At 34.6% G+C, this 23,334-nt stretch overlaps 2 protein-coding genes across 6 annotated transcripts in view; one reads left to right on the top strand and one right to left on the bottom strand.

Moving 5' to 3' along the window:
- Positions 1 to 3,660, bottom strand: part of Hk (potassium voltage-gated channel subfamily A regulatory beta subunit hyperkinetic) — a 29,744-nt gene extending 26,084 nt beyond the window's left edge. For 3 of the 5 annotated variants that reach the window (XM_028311653.1, XM_028311654.1, XM_028311656.1), the window contains exon 1: positions 3,455 to 3,660. The gene's annotated coding sequence lies outside the window, so the exon portion shown is untranslated. Of the gene's footprint in view, positions 1 to 2,225; positions 2,321 to 3,454 lie in introns of all 5 variants that reach the window. The other 2 variants (XM_028311655.1, XM_028311660.1) reach the window with 2 other exon arrangements.
- Positions 3,661 to 5,434: 1,774 nt separating this feature from the next.
- MSL1 (protein) lies at positions 5,435 to 20,754 on the top strand. The gene is made up of 11 exons (XM_028311644.1): positions 5,435 to 6,235; positions 8,972 to 9,133; positions 11,190 to 11,319; positions 11,578 to 11,749; positions 11,953 to 12,068; positions 12,156 to 12,889; positions 12,970 to 13,126; positions 13,199 to 13,362; positions 13,762 to 13,886; positions 16,316 to 16,516; positions 17,456 to 20,754. The coding sequence occupies exons 1-11, from the start codon at positions 5,846 to 5,848 to the stop codon at positions 17,526 to 17,528; spliced, it is 2,424 nt and encodes an 807-aa protein (XP_028167445.1). The 5' UTR covers positions 5,435 to 5,845; the 3' UTR covers positions 17,529 to 20,754.
- Positions 20,755 to 23,334: the final 2,580 nt, after the last annotated feature.

Here is a 23,334-nt window from a genome sequence, read left to right as displayed (position 1 = left end):
TCCACACAATAGTCAAAAAAATATCTTCTTATAATTATTTTGAATTGAGAAAGCGAAATACGTTGGTCACACGATTTTAGGTACCTAAAATTTTGAGTAATAATACAAGATTGCCGTTAAACCGAACACCAGGAACCAATCACAGTGTTCTATTCGGTAGATACGGCTAGCACGAAAAACTTTCGAGTTCAAATCGTTTGCGTACTCGAATCGCCATCAAAAGATTTAGTAAGAAAACTACAACAGCGCCTTTGTGAACGTGTCGTAAATTGAACTTAGTATGAGATGTGGTTGCACGAAACTAATTTCAGAATCAAAATTGTCACGTTATATCGTTTAATTCGAAGACTGAGTATCGAATTTTATCGAATACGCAAACGATTCGAAGACTAAAGTTGTTCATGCTAGAGGTACGGTTAACGTCAGTAACGCTTCGACCATTGGAGAGGTGAGATAGGTCGATCGTCGCTCCGCGAAAAAAATACGTAGCTTTTTGTGATTGTCCATAGACATACCGTCGCTTGTTTGAACAATATTTTCTACCTCTAAAATTTAAACAATTTAATTGAAACTTTGCCATTGAAAACTTAACATGTTAGACTTATTTTTGTAGTATTCGACTTGAACCGTTAAATCCAAATTTAAGGATAATTCATAAAAAACTAAAATTTTCGTCACCTTCGTGGCATCAGTACCTCTAGTAGGAAAAACTTTCGAGTTCGTTTCGTTGCGTATTCAAAGTGTCATCGAAAAATTTTGTATGAAAAATTAAACAGCGCCCCCTAGGGCGGCTATAATATAGGGGGCTATAATATAGGGGGCGCTGTTTAATTTTTCATACAAAATTTTTCGATGACACTTTGAATACGCAACGAAACGAACTCGAAAGTTTTTCCTACTAGAGGTACAGCTTCGTGTTTTATACACGAAGGTGATTTTAGGCCACGAAAGTGATTTCTTGCTTTGGTTTATTTTAAAATATAGTGACTGTTGTTTATGTTTTTACAATAATTTTAATAACTAATAAATTATACGTGGTAAAGTAGAGATCAGTACATCAATAAATAAAATAAGGGCCTCGTATTTTTGTTGTCTGTCTGTATGACTGTATGTATGTCTGTATATGTGACTGTGTATCTGTTTGTAAGATAAATTTAATTTGAAGTTTGAGTTAAAAGTTGTACAACAAAAATACGAGGCCCTCTGGCCTAAATAAAAAATATATTTTTGTTGAGGGACTGATAATCAGTTAGAGTTCTTTTTAATTGAGGTACTAATAATCCGTTTTTTGCTTCTTTAGCATTTCAGAATGCCACCAGTGTCACCCTTAAAAGCAATTGCGTAGAATCTTGTAACTTAGTAGGTGACCTAATCAGTAAAATTTTATCTTGTATTTAATTAGGTACCTATTTATATTTTGTTATTGCTATTTATCTATGAAAATAAGACAAAATATATGTTTTATAAACACTTAAGAGTCATTTACAGTAGAAATATTTGAAAAAATTATTGCTGTGAAGTAGCTACAGTATGACTTTCGTGGCATCAAAAAATTCAAAACGTTAAATCTTCCAAACGAGACTCACTATTTGACTGATTTACTGATAATACAATCTTCACATCAAGCGCTACAATTTTTGTTTACAAAAAGTTGAAATAAGTTAGATATAAAATTCGCCACGAAGGTGACGATGAGAACCGTGGCGATAAGAAATACCCAACTATATCGACCTGACCTTGCTGGATCGAGCGCCTCGCGCTGCATTCAAACAGTTTGGCCTTATCGATTTATCGACCCGTTGTATTTTGAGAATCGGTAGGTACTTTAATATGTCTAGTAGGTAATTATTTTACCAAGGTTTACATTTCACCATTTTTACGCTACTACTAAGTATGGGAGCTTTCTTTCTTGAGATAACGTTCGCTGCTTCTGGAGTTGAATTAGGGGGTAGGAGAGCCGTGACCACTACTTATGTAGTAGTGTAAAGCTATAAGCCTACTTTGCCTTCACTTATACTTTTAAAAAATCCTCAGTAGGCATTTAGTAATAAATTCGCGTGCCTACTGAGGAGTGAATCGTTAATTTTTATTGAATGTTTATTTATACTTACACTTAGCTCAGACCTTATTCTGATTCATCGAAACTGCCGAAAATGTTGAAGTCAAATGAAAGTGTTTTAAGTTACCTACTCGAATAATTGCGGATAATAAAGTTTATGCTTTACCTTTTGCACCTGCTTTTCATGTTCAATTTTCTGCTGTTCCAGCTCCTCCTCTGGTATTGGGGGAGTTTCATCACCGCTGGATGTATGTTTGTTTCCTTTTGAGATAAATAAATAAATAAATATCCTTGGACATTTTACACTGCGCCTCTAGTCCCAAACCTAAGCAAAGCTTGTACTATGGGTACTAGACGACGGGATAAACATACTTAAATACTTTTTTTTTGTAAATACATACATATTATACATAGAAAACACCCAGACCCGTCACAGAAATTAAAATTCATCATTTCAATTTCTGCCCGGCCGGGAATCGAACCCGGGACCTCTCGGCATAGTAGTCCGTTCTGAACCACTACACCAAACGGCCGAGATGGAAATAAAAAATATTAAACACTAGCTGACCCGGCGAACTTCGTACCGCCTTAGCGTAGAGATTTTCTTAATATTTTTTTCCGTAAGAACCATCCTTGGACTTCCACAAACATTAAAAAAAAAGAATTATCGAAATCGGTTCAGCCGTTCACACGTGATGCCGTGACAACGCGAAACGGGTTTAATTTTTATATATTAAAGAAGATATAGATATAGATATAGATAAGTAAAATGTAAGCTGGTTCTGTGGATTATGTGCTCGGCGAAAGGCTATGCGAATATAGTAAAACTATAAACTTGTACTGTAGCTACCATAATATTATGGTATTATTATTATGCCAATATTTTACTTACTTGAAGGTACACTACAATTTACACAAATGTAAATGAATCATTTCTGGTTTCAGGCCACTTAGTAAAACCAGTAAAACTTTTAAAAATGTAGGCCTAGGTTCGCAATCGACGTTACCTGTCTGGTAATAACGTAACGCATAGGTATTACTAAGTAAGGTAAGGTATAGGTAAGAATGACCTCAAAGAGTTTGAGTATTCATTATTTTCGATGTAATGATACCTACTTATTGCCAGACCTAAATCACGTGTAGGTAATATCTACTTCATTGCATCAGTGTAGCAATTTTCAGGTGTCAAAAAATTGCAGGGGTGATCAAACGGTCTCACTGTACTTAACTCTGTTAGAACTTTACATAGTAACATCACAATTTTTGGCTAAGATGCGTAGGTACGTACTAATAACAAAAGACTAAAGTGCTATAATATTGGTTAAACGAATAGAAATATATTCCTATGTTAGTTACTGTACTCTTTATAAAATTGGCAGATAAATTAGTGCTTACCAGTCGGTGGGTGATAGGATATCCAAAATTGGTGAGCCAGTTTTGCGGAATCGCGCACGTCACTGCGTAAATATAAACAACTTTCGTGTTTTCTCAAGGATTAAGCGGTTGCCGTACTAAATATCGAACGTATACTGCTTCTTGACTGTTTAAACCGTGAAAATGTATTCATAGAAGTTTATTTTCACGGTTATCAACGTATACGTATTTCGTTCGAGCGTTATGTTGTTTGGCTGGCACCGCGCCAAAAAACACGAATATCATCCTTCATTCCAAACTTCAAAGCATAAAAATTGATGCAATTAATGAAAAAATAACTCGATATAAAAATTATCTAAGAAGCTCGATATTATTGAACCACCTAATTGAATTATTAATTCTAGGTGTTTTATTATCCGAACTTTTAATTAGAAAAAATCACGTAAGGAGTCATCAGTGACTGTAAGTAAGTAGGCGTAAATAAATGAAACACAATCATAAATAAAGAGGACCGGTGTTATAATAAACATATCTAATGATAGGAATCGACAGTCACTAGGTACTCTTGTGGGATAGTTATACCAATACAATGTTTTATATCTGGTTTATAAGTAGGTATGTTTGTGCTTATTACAATATCCTAGGTAGACCCTTGACTACTTATGCTAAGGTATACGCAGATTCCATGATAACTACCTATAATATGCGTTAATGCTTCTGCGATAAACGCAAAATCGCTTCTAATTTAAGTATTACCCACTTATGCCGCAGACGCTTATACATACAGTCAAATCATCATTGTTATATTAAGTTGACTTCGAATCTCACAGGCCGGGCGGATAAAGCAAATCATAATTTCCAGCCCTTTCAATATTGTGTTTGCGTCTGACTAAGTAAATCTCGAGGAGTCATGATGCGCATTGCTCCAACGCCGTACTTACATGGTGATAGTTGTATCTGCATTCTGCACTACTGCAATCCTGGTGAGTAAAATTAACGTAATATTTTTGGGACCCCTGATCCTCACTTAACATTTTAAATAGGATTTTTTCAACATTTGAATCGCAGAATGCAAAGAATAAATAAAAGATGATTAAGCTACTTTATAACTGGACCGCTAAGTAAACATGCAAAAAAGTGTACATTTGCGGTGTGCAAAACAATATCTCTTCGGTACTAAGTAGTTAGGTAATTCATGTACTACTTAATTATGAAAACTGAGAAGTACAAAATGGAATCACTTACCATCAGGTGATCCGTGTCTGCTCGTTTAGGTACCTACCTGTCCCATAAAAAATCAATAAAATAAAATGTAAAAATAAAGGTCTGAATAGTTATTTACTAATTCAGACTTTAATCTATGTTTCGAAATTGCTTGATTGTTTTTTACATATTTTTTCGGACTGTATTAAAAATTCTTGGGGTACAAAAAATAAAATAACATTTCTTTATAAATAAACTAAACAATATTAGCAAAATATTTTACTTTGCACAAAGCAAATAATCAAATTATTAAGTACACACTGAAAGTGATAAATTAAGTTGTGTATTTTAAAATAATATTTTAGAAAACATTTCGGTGACTTGCGTTATAGCAAAAGAAGCACTGACTATACTAAAAAATCTACAAAACAATTCACATTTCCCGCTTTTTTGTATCAAGGTTAGCTCTATAGACAAACAAACACACTTTTTTAACTGTGGCCTGGAACTGGAACATACCTACATGGACATTTTATTTCAGTGCCGGTAAAACTAGTTTAGTTTTACTAAACATACAATGTATTTATGTAGTATGGTAGTACGGAGTAAAATCTCGTCCATAATTTTTGAAATCAATCTTTTTTTTTTCAATCAAATTGGATACCTCCTAACACTAGCGCCATCTTAAATATTTGAATCGATACCATGCGTTGAAAAAGACGACTGCGCCTAATACTGCGCCGGTCGCATCACTATGCTATGTTTGACAAATAAAAAAAGTTGACTAAATGTCTACGGTTGACGCCTTGACGCTAGTTGATGAATTTTCATACAGTTCTATTTCGTTTACAAATCCCGGTTTATTAGATAGAAAATTAATAATAATTTATTCACACAAATGAATCGCCATTTATTTACATGTGCAAAATCTATAAGTGTTCGTACCTATTGCATAGATAATATGCGTCTTTTATCATTTTGCATGTGCGTGAAAGAAATGTCAGAATAGAAGAAACGTAGGTTTGTCGCTGTTTTGACAATGTAATGCCTAATTTTTATATACGTTAATTTTTACAAGAGTGCTTAGTTGTGTATAGTGAAACAGATGATCAATAAAATTGTAATGATACGAACAAGTGCAGTGTCGGTTAGATAGTTTTTGACAGCCGGCAGGCTCGTCGTAAGCGACCAAAGATTGGCTCCATAAAAATGAACAGTCGCAGTAGTGTAAATGAAACAAATTTGGTGAATTTCTCGACCGATCTGTCGACACTGAACCAATTAGACACGAAGGACGGCTTGCTGAGTTTCCCATTCGACCACATTTATGCATGTCACTCTGAAACCTCGGACCGGAGGCAGGCGCTTCAACTCGATAAAGAAGTCGAGATCTCTACGCATTGTGTAGTATCCGAGGAGAAGGACTTAGTTGTGACCTCGGAAGTCAGCAGACTCTCTGGTCAGTTGGCTGCATCTGAGAGCCAAAACAAGAGGTTGAAGGATCTACTCATTTACCACCTAGACTTGATCCAGCAACAAAACGAACTCATTACTAAAAGGGAAAAATTATATCAAGCCTTAAAACAGGAAAATGATACTGTAAGTTAATTCACTGATGTTTTACAAATTATCTGCTAATGTTTTTGTATCGTTTAATGAGCTATAATAATTTGGTATGAACTTAAGTCTTTGACTAGTATTTGAGTGAATTTTATGTGTGTTGGAAATGAACAGATTTGAACTCAAAGAAATCATCACAGTTAGTTTATTAAATATTTGCATCTCCTTAGAAATTATACTGAATTTAAAATAAGCTGACTATGATATTTTCTTTCTTTAATTTTAATTAAAGCATGTAATCCAGGCTAATGAAATTATTAAGTAAGACATGGTTTACATCCTGTAAGCAGAAGTGTTCAATAAAAAAAATCAATTCAAATTCTTTGTTCTGATTTGTGACATTTTGAATATTTTTTCTAAATATTTACTGCCCTGCGAATATTTAATTTGGATACATTTGTTGTTCAAAACTTTGATTTTGTGAGAATGTGATGAGCGCTTAATAAATCAAGTCATTATTCAGGTTACCAGGGTAGGTCTTGATTTGTACCATCCCCTATTATGAAATGGCGAAAGTATTATTTGTGCTTGCAATATTATCTATTCAAAAGTTCTAAATTTACTAAAAAAAATAATCCTTTCACAAAACTTTCCTTACACATCAGTTAATAAGGATTAGCTTGGCAGCGAATTTCTTTATACTTTTAACAGACAACAAATTGTGTACTTAAGAAATAACAACTTTCTATAATTTACTCAAGTATGAAATTACACTCAACATCAAATAAACCGCACCTTCAGCGACGCGAACTTTAAAGATTTTCTTCTGACACAATCATGGTACCCCAACAATATTGGTGTTATTTGAAATCCCAATAAATATCCTTAAAGAAAAATACATTTCATTTCTAAATAAATGGTTAACATATACCATAAATATGACTTGAAAATAGACCTCACTTTGGGCTCACCTCTGGGATCAATTAGACCAATTTTTATGGTTATGAAACCAAATAAAGATCTCACGTGTCCTATTTAACAGATGGATAGCGAATTATCCCAACTTAACAGTTTTATAGTTATAAAAAATGGCTATAGCGTAACTACCTATTTTTTGTAGAAGTGACTCTGGATCCTTGTAAAGACACATTTTTGGGGTAAAAACCTTTCCTTTAATGAAATGAAGTTTAGAACTAGGCTTTCAAATGGTACCAATGTTGGTGGGAAGTGGGGATGCATACGTTTGATAAGTGCTTGTCGCGGGAGGTGCGATTTATTTGATGCCGAGTGTAGTATCATCTTCATTAATCTTTTATGCACTGCTCTTCAATGTTGGATTCAGATTTTCTTCAGAGTTTTGAACGAAATCTATCTGATGTGAATTAGGTAATATAGCTTAGACAATCCTAAATTATTATTTTTATTGCTGGTAATGGAAGTTTTGTCTTGATTTTTATTTACTTACCTTTTTGAATTTATTTTTTCACTGGTTTCTTGCAGAATGAAATGTCTGTTTGCATTGCGAAGTATATTTATCTTAATGCATGATTTTTTTCTTGCTTAAAGTATGTCTTGTGGCTTAAAACAATTATAGCGAGTGAAAAAATTTTATACCTATAATATATGCTTTCGTAACTAGCACACAAAAATAAAGCTTGTTTGATTTGCACTACATATGTATAGAGATATGCATCTCTCTTTTTCACCTTTAGTGTAATCATAGCATTATATTTTCACTTGCATTACATTACCCTTTGTGACTGACAGTATTACTTACTAAACACCACTTAATAGAGCTGCTAATCAGTAATTAAAAACTGATTAGACCATAAGTGAACCCTGGTAACCTACATTCGTATATTGCATATTTGATAGGATCTAAAAACAGTTGTTTTAAAACATTCTGTAATCCGTCTACCTACATTAATGATGCAAGTCTATCATTTTAATTTATTTTAAAACATTTGTACCATATTTATTACTGTTATTTTATTTCTACATATTGATGTTGTTATGTGGAAACTCAATCAACAATAAGTTATTATTATAAGTTTACATTGTACTTTGTAATTAAAATACAGTGTGAGTCACGTTAAAGTGTACATATGAAAATAGATGAAACTAGACCTATTTTTATCAACAAAAAAGAGGTCAAAAATTTTTTGAGATTTTTTTTTAATTTTTTATAGAATTTTTTTTCTTCCGATTACTTATTGTAAAGAAAACGTAATAACTTTTAAACTAAGCGGTATATCCTGATAAAATAAAAACAGTAATAATGCTAAATAACAGGCGATACTAAAAAAATACATAAAATACACAAAAAATGCCAAAAAATAATAAAAAATGATACTTTTTAAAAAAAATCTGCTTAAAAATTCGTGTTTTTTTGGTTATTTGATAAATTTCTCCAAAAAATGCACCTATGACAGGTGGTTTTTATTACTTTGTATTATTCTCTATCGTATTATCTTTGTAAAACCAAAAATCGCATGTCTCTATCCCTATCACAACATTTGCTGTGATTGTTAAAAAAATTCTATAAAAAATTAAAAAAAAAAATCTCAAAAAAATTTTGACCTCTTTTTTGTCGATAAAAATAGGTCTAGTTTCATCTATTTTCATATGTACACTTTAACGTGACTCACACTGTATAGACAAGTCTGTGTCATTGTATCGCAGTAAAAAATTTAAGACTGATTTCTGACTGATACTGTTATTTTTTATGTTGCCGATAGGAACATTGTTTTTATTGGGTACATGTTTATCTTTTAGCTCAAAACTAAGCTGAACAGAAGAGTAAGTACAGTGAGTCAGAGGCACAGCAACCCGCCGCCGCTCGTTCATGTCCCGCCAGGAGGCCTGCCGCCCCCCACGCCTGTGGTGCCCCCGGTCACCTCAACTGTGGTGAAAGCTGAACCCGGACCACCAGCACAGGTATACAGGGTGGAAACGATAAGTGATCTCACTCGATTATTTCTAAACTATACAAGATATCAAAAAACTGGTTACTGATCCTGAAAGAGCTTCACGAGCTCTTTCTAACGGTATCAGTAATAGGTTACAGAATTAACTGGATCTATCCGAAAATTCAATGTTTTCAGCCTCCATACTAAATGTATGCCAGCCACACAATATGAAAAGTGTATTTTTTTTAATTAAATAATAAACACTTAAATGAACTCGTAAATTGCATTCTTATTTAAAATTATTCATGGAAAACATTAGTTTTAGGCTTTACTTGCTATAATATTATCAAGACATGAGGGCCATGATTGTGGCAGTACTAAATGTATGGAAGTTGGAAACTTTGAACTTTCGGATAGATCCAGTTTATTTTGTAACTAATTGTTGGTACCGTTGGATAGAGCTCGCGAAGCACTATCAGGATCAGTTATCAGTTTTTGGATAGCTAGTATAGTTTTTAATATTAAGTTGTTTTACTAAATGTATGGAAGCTGGAAACATTGAATTTTCGGATAGATCCAGTTTATTTTGTAACCTATTACACTGGTCAACAGTGGTTTTGGTGCCAAGGAACTGTATATATTTTTTGATTGAGGACCTTATGCTGGTTGCTTTAGTAGCAAATTTGTTGATTTCCTACGTGTGGTTTTCTAGATTTTAACGTGTATAGAAAAATACAAAATTTCACCAAAATCAGCGTTTATAATATTTTGAAATGCTTAAAAACTTTATTTTCCACGACTTTTGTGAATGAGGTGTAATGGAACTATCACGTTACATCCTCCAGCAGTAATCAGCCATCATATAACGATCCCATTTGCCTTGGTACCTCTCTTCCAATGGTTTTTAGGTCTTGATAGCATCGCTCTCCCTATTCTTAGCTATAGCATGCTAATGCGACCCAAGATTCTCTGGGAATTGGTCAAGATGACTATGGAGGTAGTGCTCTTTGATAAAAATTATGACATCCTGAGTTTTTAAGGCATGTCTCACAATTTCAGAGTAGTTACTGGACTAGTGATTTCCAAAAAAAAAATTGTAATTTCAATTAACAAAATCTATGCAAATCGTTCCAAATAGTCCATCGAACTTAAGAAATCAGTATCTTTTATTAATATTGTTATTTATGGACCATAAAAAATCACTTAATAAATTAATTTAAAAAAAAAATATGCTCAAACTAGGATTTTTTTTTGTTCTTTCCTCACTTTCTCCCAACTTTCTCCACTCTGAGCTTCATGTTACGGCTTCTTTGACCATTGTAACATTGCCTTAAGTGTTCACAGAAGATTATAAAAACAATTTTGGGTATCCACGGCTTGAATACAACCACAATTTCCGACTTAAAGTAAGAAAAATAAGCACTTTTAATAAAATTTTGCCTGAATTTTTGAACTTTTTAACTGTGTACACACCACCAATGTAACAAAAATACATTTTGATTATTGAGACAACTTCTTGGCAATGTAGACATGATATTAAAATATATGCATTTATAAAAATGTACCGAGAACACTACAAACTGTGCAACCAAAGTACCGATTAAAGCTAAATTTTAAAACTGAGGGTAGATCCAAAACTACACGTAGGAAAAAAAAAAGAAAAATATTTTTATTACTACTAATACACACCTAATAATAAACTATCAACAGAATCTCGGCACCATTTTCATTTTGATTTTTTGTTGACCAGTGTTATTGGTAACGTTGGATAGAGCTCGTGAAGCACTTTCAGGATCAGTAACCAGTTTTTCGATATCTTGCATAGTTTAGAAATAATCGAGTGAGATCACTTATCGTTTCCACCCTGTATGTAAAAAAATTTAACCATGACTCCTTGCTTGCTTTAGGTTGTGTTTAGGGTGAACTTACCATGGTGAAACAACAGCATAAATGTAAATAAAAAAATATGAAGAAGTCTTTATATTGAAAAAATCTGAGTGTTCTGAAATGTAAATTCAAATCTTGCTTGATGGTTAAACTTATTTAGGTAATTATTTGACAACAAATTCCGATTAAACTTTCAGATAATGCTGAACAGCTTCACTGAGCTTCTACTGCCTGATACCAGAACAAATTCATTTCTGTACGATAGTGATTTGAATAAAAACAAACCTTTTGGCCAAGATTCTTTTGAGATCAGCAGGGGCACAGAAGGTAAGGCTTTTATCTCAGTTATAATGAATATTATTTAAGTATATGATTTCTGCTTCATTATATCCGCATATATCTGTAGAACATTTATAGAAACTATTGAAATTACTGCAATTTATATAAGTAAAGCTTTTTCTGTACCTGTTACTCTGTAAATTATCAGTCTTAAAATACGTGTATTCTTCAAAAATTAAGATTTTGTTAATACAAAAATATCTTCAAATAATCATAAATGTTAAATGACCATCAAACTATTTTCAGACGTGTCAACTTTCTTGCAAGGAAACCTGGGTGTTTCCTCAATTTTGGATAATAATTTAAACCGTGACAATTTTACAATGATTGAAAATAAGCGTACACCGTTTGTCACCAACAAGAAAGAAATAATGACTGAACCCCGTTCTGAAGCTTTGTATACTGTGACTTCAAATAGGTAAATATGTTTATGTATGTCTTAAATTTTCCACTTACCATATAACATGACCTTTTTCTGACTAAACCATTTACTTGGGGCTGGCACCTTGTCCTAATATTCCATTAAAAAGTGCTGCTTAGTTTTATTATATTATGATATGATATGATATTAGATATTATTATGATTATAAAACAACAACTATAATGTTCATCAATTTTTAGTGGTAATCCTGTCATCCAAAGAATACAGAGAAATAAACGAAGGACATCCTCTGCATTGGGAAGCTTAAGTAGAATGTCAAAGACTCCTGTTGCTAAGCCTGAGGTTTCTGAAAGCAGTAAGTTCATAACAAATTCGATTCTCTCCAGTTATGTGTATCTGTCCCAAATATTTAATTGATTAAATATGATAAATTATTTTTCAGGCAAAATGTTTGATGATGATAAATTCAGTCCTTTTAGTATCAATAAAAAATCTAAAATGATCAATACCTATGGTAAGTCAAAAAATGCCATAAATAAAAGGACTTCACAATTCACCGGATCGCTTTCGGACAGGCTGCAGTTGATTGACACGACGCCTACTGGGGAAGATCCTTACCAGCTCGGGGAGGCGGACTTGAGGGAGCAATCGCCGATTCCAAAACTTATGTTTCAAAAGTCCAATCATAGTAGAATGAAAATGTCTGCAGATGGCACGATGGAAGCTGCACCAACCCGCCGCATTTACGACCCTGCCGAGACCACTGTCAAGCCCACGCCCAAGACCAAACTGGATAGGTTTCACATGCCCAGCACCTACGTACAACCCCCTGAAAGAAAAAAGGAAGTCAAAACACTTATCATTCAAGAACCCGATCTAGATATAGTGAAAACAGAAACAGAAATTGACTGGCGAATTTACAACCCAAATAAACCGGGAAATGAGACAAGTTTGTGTGATTTCTCCTATGGAGAAAATCCAAATAATCTAGCATCCAATATTCTGCCATCTTTGGATTCAGTTGAGTTTCAAGAACTCTTCGCGCCGTCGTCTCCGTTACGTTTGGAGAACCTAAACTCTGTGGAATACAACACCACTGTTGATCAAAGTGTCTTGGATAAATCAACTAAACGAACAGTCAGGACTCACAGTCTTATGGGCTCTAATCTTTTAGGTGTAAGTGTTATTTCAGTAGAATACATTTAATATTTTGAAGTATATTTTTGTATGAAAATTAATTGAAACCTTTGTTTTAGGGTGAACCCGGCCAAGTTAGCATGCCAGGCATGCTTGATAGCAAACGCGGCAGAAAACGGGCTCTCTCTACTACAGGTCTAGGGAAAAATGCAAAAAACCAAAATATCCCGAAAGTGCCTGGGGCTCCACCTAAACCCAAACCAGTCAAAGGGAAAGGTAAGGATATTTATTGTACATTGTATTTAATAATTTGGAATAGTGTTTTTAATGTACTATATTTTTCTCTAGCGGCTTGCCGTGGGAAAAAATCTCCCACGCCCGGAATGGTGACAAAGAAGCCCTACCACACATTGGTGGGTGATCCGGATCTGTCGTGGTACCTCGGCCTGGACCCGGATGTGAAGCTGGAGGATGTGGACCAAACCGGAGACAGCAAAGTTTCCACTGTTGAGGTTTGCTAGTTTACATCAAAATAAAGAATCAACCAACTCACATCTTAGCTGTTCATCATCATTTCAGCCACAGGACGTCCACTGCTGAACATAGGCCTCCCCCAATGCTTTCCATGTTGATCGATTGGTAGCGGCTTGCGTCCAGCGCTTCCCTGCTACCTTTACAATTTCGTCGTTCCACCTTGATGAAGCATAAAACTAATACCTGTATTTAGAAATGTTATTTTACTAAACATTCATGGTGGGAGTGTATTGTTTTTTGTTTAAAAGAAAATTATATAATACGTTGTTATTGAAATAAGAAGTTCGCAACGTTGGCAAGATTTATCAGATTTCAGTATTCCAGCTAATGTCTAAACAGATATAATGATTGTTTTAATTTGACGCGTGTCATTTCAGGTACCGAGGTGGCGAGAAAAGCCGTATACCAGTACGTATACGCTCGAAGGAACGGAGAATTTGGATGATAGGGTTTTTGAAAAGCGACATCAAAAATTAGAGGCCGAAGAGCGACGGCAACTTAGGTAAGTCAACAATGCTGTTTGTCTTTTCAGATTGTTTGAAATTTTATAAAACTAACATAATTTTCTTCTCAGCACTTGCCATATGTTTGTCTCGAAGCGCTGGTAGGGCCCAAAAGATAAGGAGACATGTAAAGTGCCCCTTATGGGCTACTTTTTTACTGTATTTGACGTCCGTAAGTGACACCAGTGGTCAAAATTGAATAAAAATAATATAAATTTATTATTGAAAATTTTATCTACTAACAAAAAACTTAAAATTACTTAAAAACTAAACTTTAAAAATTGCTTATAATAAATGTTATTTACAAAATAAAATATATGTCACCCCCAGCGCCGCAGTCGGGAATGGTGCCCAAAAGGCTGGCAGCATTGCCACGTCGTATGGCCAGGCTTAATAAAATGAATAAAATATTTTAGATTTTGAGTGAATAAATGCGAAGAATAGGACTTTCCTTTCCATGGATATGTACATGGAGTTCGTTTCAGCGATGTGACGTCCACTGCTGGACAAACACTTTCCACAACGATAGGGCCAGCTCTGCCCGCATCCAGGTACTTCCTGCGTCCTTCACGTAGTCGTCAGTCCACCTAGTGGGAGGCCTGCCCAAACAACGTGCCGCAACATGCAGGTACTTTTATGTTACTGTGTGTAAGAATGAAATTATATCTTCAGGAAATACCTACACGTTGTAAATTATTGATCTAGTTATCGATTACTCTCGTTGTATATCGTATGCACTGATGAAATGACTGACTGACTGAGGACTTAAAGAAATGGGCCATGTGATCGCAGTTGGAATTTGGATGCGTCGCCCTCACACAGTTTGAGATTAATTTGCAAATGAAATGTCAAGAATGTCTTTATTAATTTGTCTAAATAGTATATAATTACAAATCGTAAAACTTTTAGTAATTAAGAGCGTTTACGTCTAGCGTGGCATGTCAAGTTTAGGTAATTTCGATGCTATTTTTATTCACACTAAAATAATTGTGACTGTGTGCGTGTTCTCACGCTCTATAGTCAAACCAAAATACTTTGATCCACCATCGTAAAAGTGTGCCAGGCTGTCAAGTGACAGCCCAAAGAAACTATAAAATCTTCAAATCTTCCAACACCGACTCTATAATTATAAATAATGGTATACATTAGTCCTAATCAATCAAATAGTAAATTATCAAAGGTTTTTTACTATTTTGAGAATATTTTATACAGCCTATGTTCAGCAGAAAAAAAAATGAATTTTAATGGTGAGAGATTTTTTCAAATCGGTTCTATTCAAAACAAACTTTTCCTGTTTACTATTCTTTTTTTATCCGGAAAATGCATACCATTTCATACCCACCAGCTGCGGGGNAAACCTGTGTGGACTTATCTTGATATAATTCTTGAATACTAAACTAATCGCAATATTTTCTCAATTAACTATTTAGACGACGAAATCGCCTAACTATTTATGCCTATAACATATTTGTAGTATTACTGGTTAATGATTGTAACGAGTTGAAAAAGTACTGTTTTTGCGCCAAACGGCGTAAACGCTCTTAAGGCTGATTTGAACCATCTTATTTTAACTAACAAACGTCAAAAATCTGTCAAACTGCATACAAAAAACGCCGGTTATTGTTATAATTACGGTTAAATTTAGGTGGTGCAACGCAGCCTAAGTTATTTTTAAAGATGTTTAGTCTTAGGCTGACGCCAAACAAGCAAAATAAACACATTTTGCGTCGTTGTGAAATTCATACAGAACTTTTGTGTAGACTCAAAAAACGCGTCGTAAATTACGCTCGTTTAGCTTCAGCCTTAACGTGTCTCACAATATTTTTACTCTACCAGCCATTCAAGATAAACGCAAAATATTTGTGTTGCTAAGCGTTGCAAAAAGCTAAAGCCGAATTGATATTTGTCTGATGTGTTGTGTTGTGTGTAATGCACCAGAATATAATCAGTGTATATGTATGAAACATTTAGTAGACGACACGTCAGAGGCCATCACGACACGACACAACACTAGTGTAATCGTGACCTTACGGCGCCGACGCCGCCGAAACCCGATTAAGTCTGCGGGCACAAAACTGGCGACGCGATGGCGGAGCGGCAGCGATGAGGAGTATAGATGACCCACGCTGAACTGTCCCACCAAACTCAATGACAGGGGGGCGCTATCATCGTTCAACTATATGGTTTCCAACATGGCAAAAAACAGTTCAGTATTTTAGAACTATAGTATTGCGATCGCCCCGCTTCGCCTCCGCCCGTTTCGTTCACGTCAACAATTCACCATACTGTCCATGTTGTATGCATCGTCGTTGCTCTGCCGTCGCGTCGCGCCGCCATCGCTCGGCCGTCGCCAGTTTCGTGCCTGCAGATTAATATTCGGGCCCAATGCCCGACAAGTGGGAACAACATACATCGTGTGTTCTCCCAGATGGCACATGCGGCGGATCCGCGAGCAGCGGCACGTCGAGCGGCTACGGCAGCGGCAGCGCGACCCCTGGGGCGGCGGGGCGCGCGCTCCCGCCGTCTACACCGTGTGGCCGCAGCCCCAGCGCGACGTGCGCTTCATCGAGATCACCGACACGCTGCCCGTGATGGCCTTCGGAGAGATCCTGCCAGCGTTGCCGAACGCGTGAGTACACAGTACACGTCAAGGTTACGTTCGTTCGTTTTAGATTAATGACGTTCACTGCTACAGAAACATGGGCGTACCCAGCTGCACCCTCTTGAAGTCGCTTTGAAGGAACTAAGTCAATAATATGATCTAAAAATCTGACTTGAATGCCAGAAGCTGGAATGACTTGCACAAGTGGGGTACGCCCATGTGCACAAAGGACTAATGCCGGCGCCACACATTGGGTATAATTATTGACTCCAAGTCACAGTCTTGGATCCACTAGCTAGACTACGAGTAATGTATAGATCGGTCTTGGCCTTACGTTTAAGTCCAAAGACCGATCTACAAGTCATTGATGTATATCCATACATTTTGGCTTAAGTTATAGTATTGGGGATTGGCTTAAGTTATAGTATTGGATCCCCAATACTATAACTTAAGCCAAAATAGCCAGTAGCCAGTTATAGCGCCGGCATGCATAAGGATTTCCACAAAGACCATCATGGATCATCCATCATCCAAATGCTTCCGCGACCTTTACCAGATCGTTGGCCCACCCAGTGGAGAGAGACCTGCCCACACACGTTTTTCGGCTCATGGTCACCACTCAAGAACTCTGCGTATATCGGAAACCGAATACAGCCACCGATGGCAGACATTTCTTTTTTAACGCGCAAGCTTTTACTTCTTGATGTAAGCAACTGAGTCTATCGTCATTACTTTCGCTCAAAGTTATACCAGTATCAATTCTTAACAAGTTTGTTATATACCAAGACTACGGTGCTTTACATCGTGATTTAGAGCATTTGAATGTTCGCTACTTAACTAAATTAAAATTCCGTCACTTTGCTATTGTATCTGCATTGTAATTAAGTTAGATAATATGAAAACAACATTTAACTCACATGTAAGTACGTTTCATAAAGCTTACTTGTTTTTGTCTTTCCATTGCAGAGACTTCATGCTGCCGTGGGTGAGGACTTCGAAAGCTTTGAAGAGATCCAAACGATCTAAAACTTTACATTAGGTTATTTACTAACATTGGTTATATTGCGTATGTAATGCAATGTAGGGTTTTAGATGTTTTACATATACTTACAAATAAGTAATCCCCATGCAGTTAATGTTTGGTACCTATGTAAACATTAGTTATTGTCCTTTTATTATGTAGGAGTTTAAATGTATTTCATGAATGAAATAGACTTCTTATTAAGTGATAAGGAATGTGTCACAATGGTTTAGTAGAGCTCACAGGTACTCATTGATTGCAAGTCGTCTTCGCGTTTGCGGTACAGTGCAGGCGTATTGTGCGATGGAAATATAGTTTAACTAACGTCTGTTGTTTATAGTCGTCATTCACTGTTTACCGATGATCATTTCTGTCTTAATTGACAAATAGCACCTCTAGTGCTATATCTTGCAAGTGACACTGTGTGCTCTCTGAATCGGTTCGTTTGTGATGGATAATGTAAATACGCTTTGAATTGTAACAACTGTGAAGAATGGACTGAATTGTAAATATTACTGTATGTTATTGTTTTTTTTATATATTTTTGTTGGAACTATGTACGAATTGAATGTTGTCTCTTCTACTTTTTGTGCTTGTGTGAATAGGTGAGTGATGGATGTCTGAAGCGAGTTAGGTGTAATGTTTATTATAATTATTGTATCAGTTGCTATCCGTGCGGAAGTAATATTAGCGATGTGTATGTTATTTTGTACACGTAATTATGTAGTAAAAAAATACGAAAACCAAACATTAAATAAGAAGGATCATGTAAAGTTTGATTAATATTGTATTATACTAAGTATCTTAGGTCATAATTATATCCTAGTTGTTACCACGCGTGATATAGGGACGATTGCGTGATTCACAGTGGTGTATGCTTATAAATAGCGTGTTAATTAAGTATGCTTAAAAGTAGTGCGCTCCTGCAAGCGTGCATGTTGCTTGAAACATATTTATTGGTTGTTCTGACCTCCCACCCGTGAGTCCGGAAGCATGCTTGAAATCATTTGGATGTTGAGCTTTGAGCATACTCACTTACAAGAATATATTTGACACAAGCTTGTAAGTAGATATTACTTAACACAAATAAAAGCATGTTACGTGTGCAGCACACGGTATGCTTGAGATTGGTTCAGAGCATATGGTAAATAAACTACGCAGTAAACCTCAATATAAAGAAATATTCCAGTGTTATTGGAATGGAGTGATAATTGATATGGAGAAAAGTCGAAAAGTTTCCGTAGTACACTCGTAGTAATACAATAGTGGTGTATTTTTAAAGCCATAGTATGACGCAAACGCTTAGTATACACATAGTTCTGAGTCGTGAATCGCAAGGGAATATTTCAATAGACAGTTTAAACTTTAATCAGACCATAATTTCAGAATTGCAACCAGTAGACTGATTTTAGAAATAGCGAGGTAATTCTTCCTTTTACCCGTTATTATTATAAGTAGATTCAAAATACTGTGAACACAAAGAAAATATTAGGGCATAGATGTAGACGGTGTTAAATTTTAGTGCGTATTAATTCATACCGGATTAAAGTGAAACGAGTACCTATAACGTTTCAAGCCTCTACACATCTGTTACTAAACCGAACCTATATCAATATTCTTGTCAATTATAAATAAGGTCATTCTTTTACACGAAAAGTCCAGATTTTATGGGCCCAACATCGGAAAAATAGAAAGTGTAGTAATTATGATATTTCAATATTGGTCCTATAGAATTAGTTACGTTTGAGCTTTACACAAGATTTTTTACAATATAAGAAATTTATTTGTACAATGCCGCATTTTAACGATATTCATAATAATAGTCTAAAATAGCAACAAATTCACTAAACCTGTTGAACATAATATGCTCTCTGTACATTGAATAACGTCAATATTCATCATGCATATACATTTACGCGGTTACGCGCGTCGAAATACATTTAGAAACAAATATTTATTCGTTGTGACGTAACATTTACGATAGTGACTGTAATTTTAAACAAAAAAGGTTATTTTTTAAGTAAAAATAATTCCATGTCAGTCATGGTGTTCAACGGTTTTATTCCTATCTAAAAAGCAATAATATCCGCAAAGTCTTCGTTTATCAGTGATATAGTAATATAATAGTCCAAGTCTTCTTAAAAATATTATATACCACGTAAAAATATTATGTATATTTAATAATTATACACTAATCGTCTTGCAATTTGAAACATACATCATGACTAAACTTGTAGTGTGAACGTCTACTAAACCCTGAAGTATTCACGTAGCCTATGAAGGTATTAGCTTCAATTACAAATAATTTTGTATGGTATCAATAGTAATAATATAAATACATATACCATAGTTTTATAATACTTATATTAATAATACAGGGCGTCCAACTACAATGTGCGTGAATATTTGCCATATTTCTCCACAATAAAATGAAATGGACACAGGCAACTATTTCGGTGGTTATTGTTGAATTAAGCTAAAGAATCAAAATGTCTAAGTACATTTTAGTTGGACAGACTGCATTATATATATACTTACGACCTCAAAACAGTAGGCCTAGATTTTTCTCAATTGCTCGTATAATTCATTAATATAATAGTAACTACAATAAAATATATACATATAAAATAACAGTCATATACAAATTTTACTCGTTTTAGTAATTACAACTAATTACACCGCGTGCTTGACGAAGTTTGTGCCATTTTAGTGCGTTTTATAGAGCACGAGCTTCATCAAACTCATAATTAACTTGCTATTAAATTATACATTTGGAAAATCATATATTAGTTACTTGTATATTAATAATTCGTAATTAAGGTGTATTTGCCATCGCGAGAGGAAAAAACATTTCTATCGAATTACATATCCACAAGAAACAGAGCATACTAAGCTATCCAAATTTCTCCAGTTCTTTGTCATGTAATTGTTTCAATTAGCTTTGTTTACACTTTAAAAGTCTATAGGCTGGTCGCTGAGCACGTAGAAGCATTCGATTAAAAGTCAAAATATTATAGTGTTTTACAAAAAAAAAGGCATTTAGTATATTTTTCTCATTGACAGCAAGTTGGGATCAGTTTAGCACGGCGCTGTAGCCTTTATGTATGATATTTAATGTCGCGCTTTTACAAGACTAGTTTTATTGGTAATGTCTTTTTTGAACTTGTTATTATTGTTCGCAACTGTATATTTAGTATTCTACAAAAACCTGTAATCTCAATGATGATAACATATAGATAATGCGTCATAGCAATCAAAGTCACGGCATAAATTTAAAAAAAATCAATAAAATAATTTCTTTAATAATCCAAATCATTCACCTAAGCTTTTCTTATAAAATTATACTATGAATTTGTAAATATGTATTTAATTGACAAAACTATTCTTGCATTTTAAGTACATGTCAACACGTAACGTATAATATCTACTTGGTAACAGTGTATAAACTTTTCACCCAGTATATAAAGGGCCGTCTACTAATCAATATCAGTATATTAAAAATATTATCTATTTATGTATTAGTATAAAACTAAAACGAATGCGTTCTTATTTTTCCGCGTTATTCCGTTGAGTTCTCCTATTCAAAATCATAGGTTTGACAAGGGCTGCCACGAACAAATCTAAATGTACATACTTACGAAATTGTGTAATGTTTTAACACTTCTCAAAACATTTGTTGAATTCCTGCATTCACGGTTACTTTCTGATAATTAAACTTATTCACGGTGAAATAGATCCAAGAATTTATATCTTCTCACTCATTTGTTACTTAGTGTTAGCGCCAGAATATTATACTACACTAGAATGTGTGTTTGGAGAAAATATTTATGATCTACTGGTGTATTATTTTTGTCTGTTATGTATTGAATGAACTGTATAACATGAATTTCATTGTGAAATGATTATTTTTATAGACACGTAGTTCTTAATGTTGTATATAAACATTACGGTATCTTTATTAAGTGACCTTTTGGTATAATATTTTCATTTGTGTAGTAATAACGCAGATGTTATTGAATATTACTTTTTGATCCTGTTTTGATTATCAGAAAATGTAATATTATGTATAAGAGTATTTAATTTATGAGAAACTATCGGCCGCCCGCGACTTCGTACGCGTGGATCCCGTTTTACCCCCTTAGGGGTGGAGTTTCCTAAAATCCTTTCTTAGCGGATGCCTACGTCATAACATCTACCTGCATGCCAAATTTCAGCCCGATTCGTCCAGTGGTTTGGGCTGTGTGTACCTTTGAGTTATATTATACAGGGTTACAGGTTAAGTCTACCTATTCCCTTTAAGGGCTTGTAGTTTTCATCGTTTCTGACTGATTTGATTATGAAACACCCTATCCTAAATCTTACCGTTTTCAAGTAATTTGAACTTAATTGTTTTTTATGAAAATTTCCGAATTTTTGGCTGTCAGCTTAGATATTTTTAAATTTGTGTCTTAATATTACTATTATTTGATTTTTACGTGTAAAACAAGATGCTTTATGACCTCAATAACCAATATTGTACGTAAAATGAATAAGTCGTTGGAGACGATTAAAACTTATTAAAACTAATGAAAATTTTGAAGGTTTATTGTTCTTTAAAGGATATTTTAAAAAATAATATGGCGCCTGTTTTGCAGATGTGCTTGCATCAGCTATCCAACGAGGTATAACAATTTAGGGTTTATCTACAGGGAGACAAAAAAGCTAAATAAAACAATAGGTGAGTACAAGTTACTAAATTTAATCAACTTTCAAGTTCCAACAAAATATCTTAGTCTAAATTTCATGTTCAACATGTCCGCCTCTGTTTTGCACACATCTTCGCATTCTTTTACGAAGTCCACTTTTTTTTTACTAACCATATTAAAGTCCTGCATTAATTATCCTGTCTCTCAATACTTCAACTGACAAAATTGGATTGGTCTCACTGTACACGAGACTCTTCATGTGCTCCCACACATAAAAATCCATGGGGGTTAGGTCTGGACTTCTCGCTGATAATTTGTGGCGGATAATTAGTGTCCATCCATTCTCTGACCTTCTCCTGATTTGCCACTTAATCTGATTCGAGACATGTGATTTCGGCACGTAAAAATCAAATAATAGTAATAATAAGACTTACAAATTTAAAAATATCTAAGCTGATAGCCAAAAATCGGGAAATTTTCATAAAAAACAATTAAGTTCAAATTACTCGAAAACGGTATGATTTAGGATAGGGTGTTTCACAATCAAATCAGTCAGAAATGATGTAAACAACACGCCCTTAACGGGAATAGGTCGACTTAACCTGTAACCCTGTATATTTAGATATTTTGATTTGGTTACATTTCAAGGCCACAAGTAAATTATGTAAGATTATTGTATAAAAGCAACCTTTGCGAAATCCAGATTATGTAATTATTGTATTTATTCGATTTCTCTGTTAGATTGGCATTACATGTGATCACGTTTTTTTTAATTTGTATGCACCTTATGTAATATTTTGTCGAAATAATGAATTGTGTTAACTTATAGTAAAATAAAATGATGCTACTTTTTAGTTGCAGTATAGCATTAAATTGAAGCGTCGTTTGTGTTGTGTGCGCGACATTCCAAGGCGCGTGTATAGCCTCTTTTAAATAACCGACGTAGTTAGTATTTTTGGTCAAATCTTTTTTTTTTACCGGGGGGATGTTAAATCATTTTTGCTTACACTGACTGCTAACGAAAAGGAATGCACATAACACCATAAAATACAATGAATAGAGCGAAGTGGCCTCGAAAGTTATGTTTGCCAAGTATTGCCTTTACACTCGAAGGAATTGCAATAGGTATTGCAATAAAT

This window comes from Ostrinia furnacalis, unplaced genomic scaffold, assembly GCF_004193835.3.
Source record: "Ostrinia furnacalis isolate ACB-3 unplaced genomic scaffold, ASM419383v2 OfSCF3526, whole genome shotgun sequence".
Lineage (NCBI taxonomy): Eukaryota > Metazoa > Arthropoda > Insecta > Lepidoptera > Crambidae > Ostrinia > Ostrinia furnacalis.
The sequence above is the reverse complement of the archived record's forward strand: the minus strand, read 5'-3'. Positions and strand labels throughout refer to the sequence as shown.

Coding starts and splice junctions, on each gene's coding strand:
- MSL1 (XM_028311644.1), top strand. CDS start 5,846: ATGAACAGTCGCAGTAGTGTAAATGAAACAAATTTGGTGAATTTCTCG. Junction 12,890..12,969: donor TGGGCTCTAATCTTTTAGGT/GTAAGTGTTATT, acceptor CCTTTGTTTTAG/GGTGAACCCGGCCAAGTTAG. Junction 13,363..13,761: donor GCAAAGTTTCCACTGTTGAG/GTTTGCTAGTTT, acceptor GTGTCATTTCAG/GTACCGAGGTGGCGAGAAAA.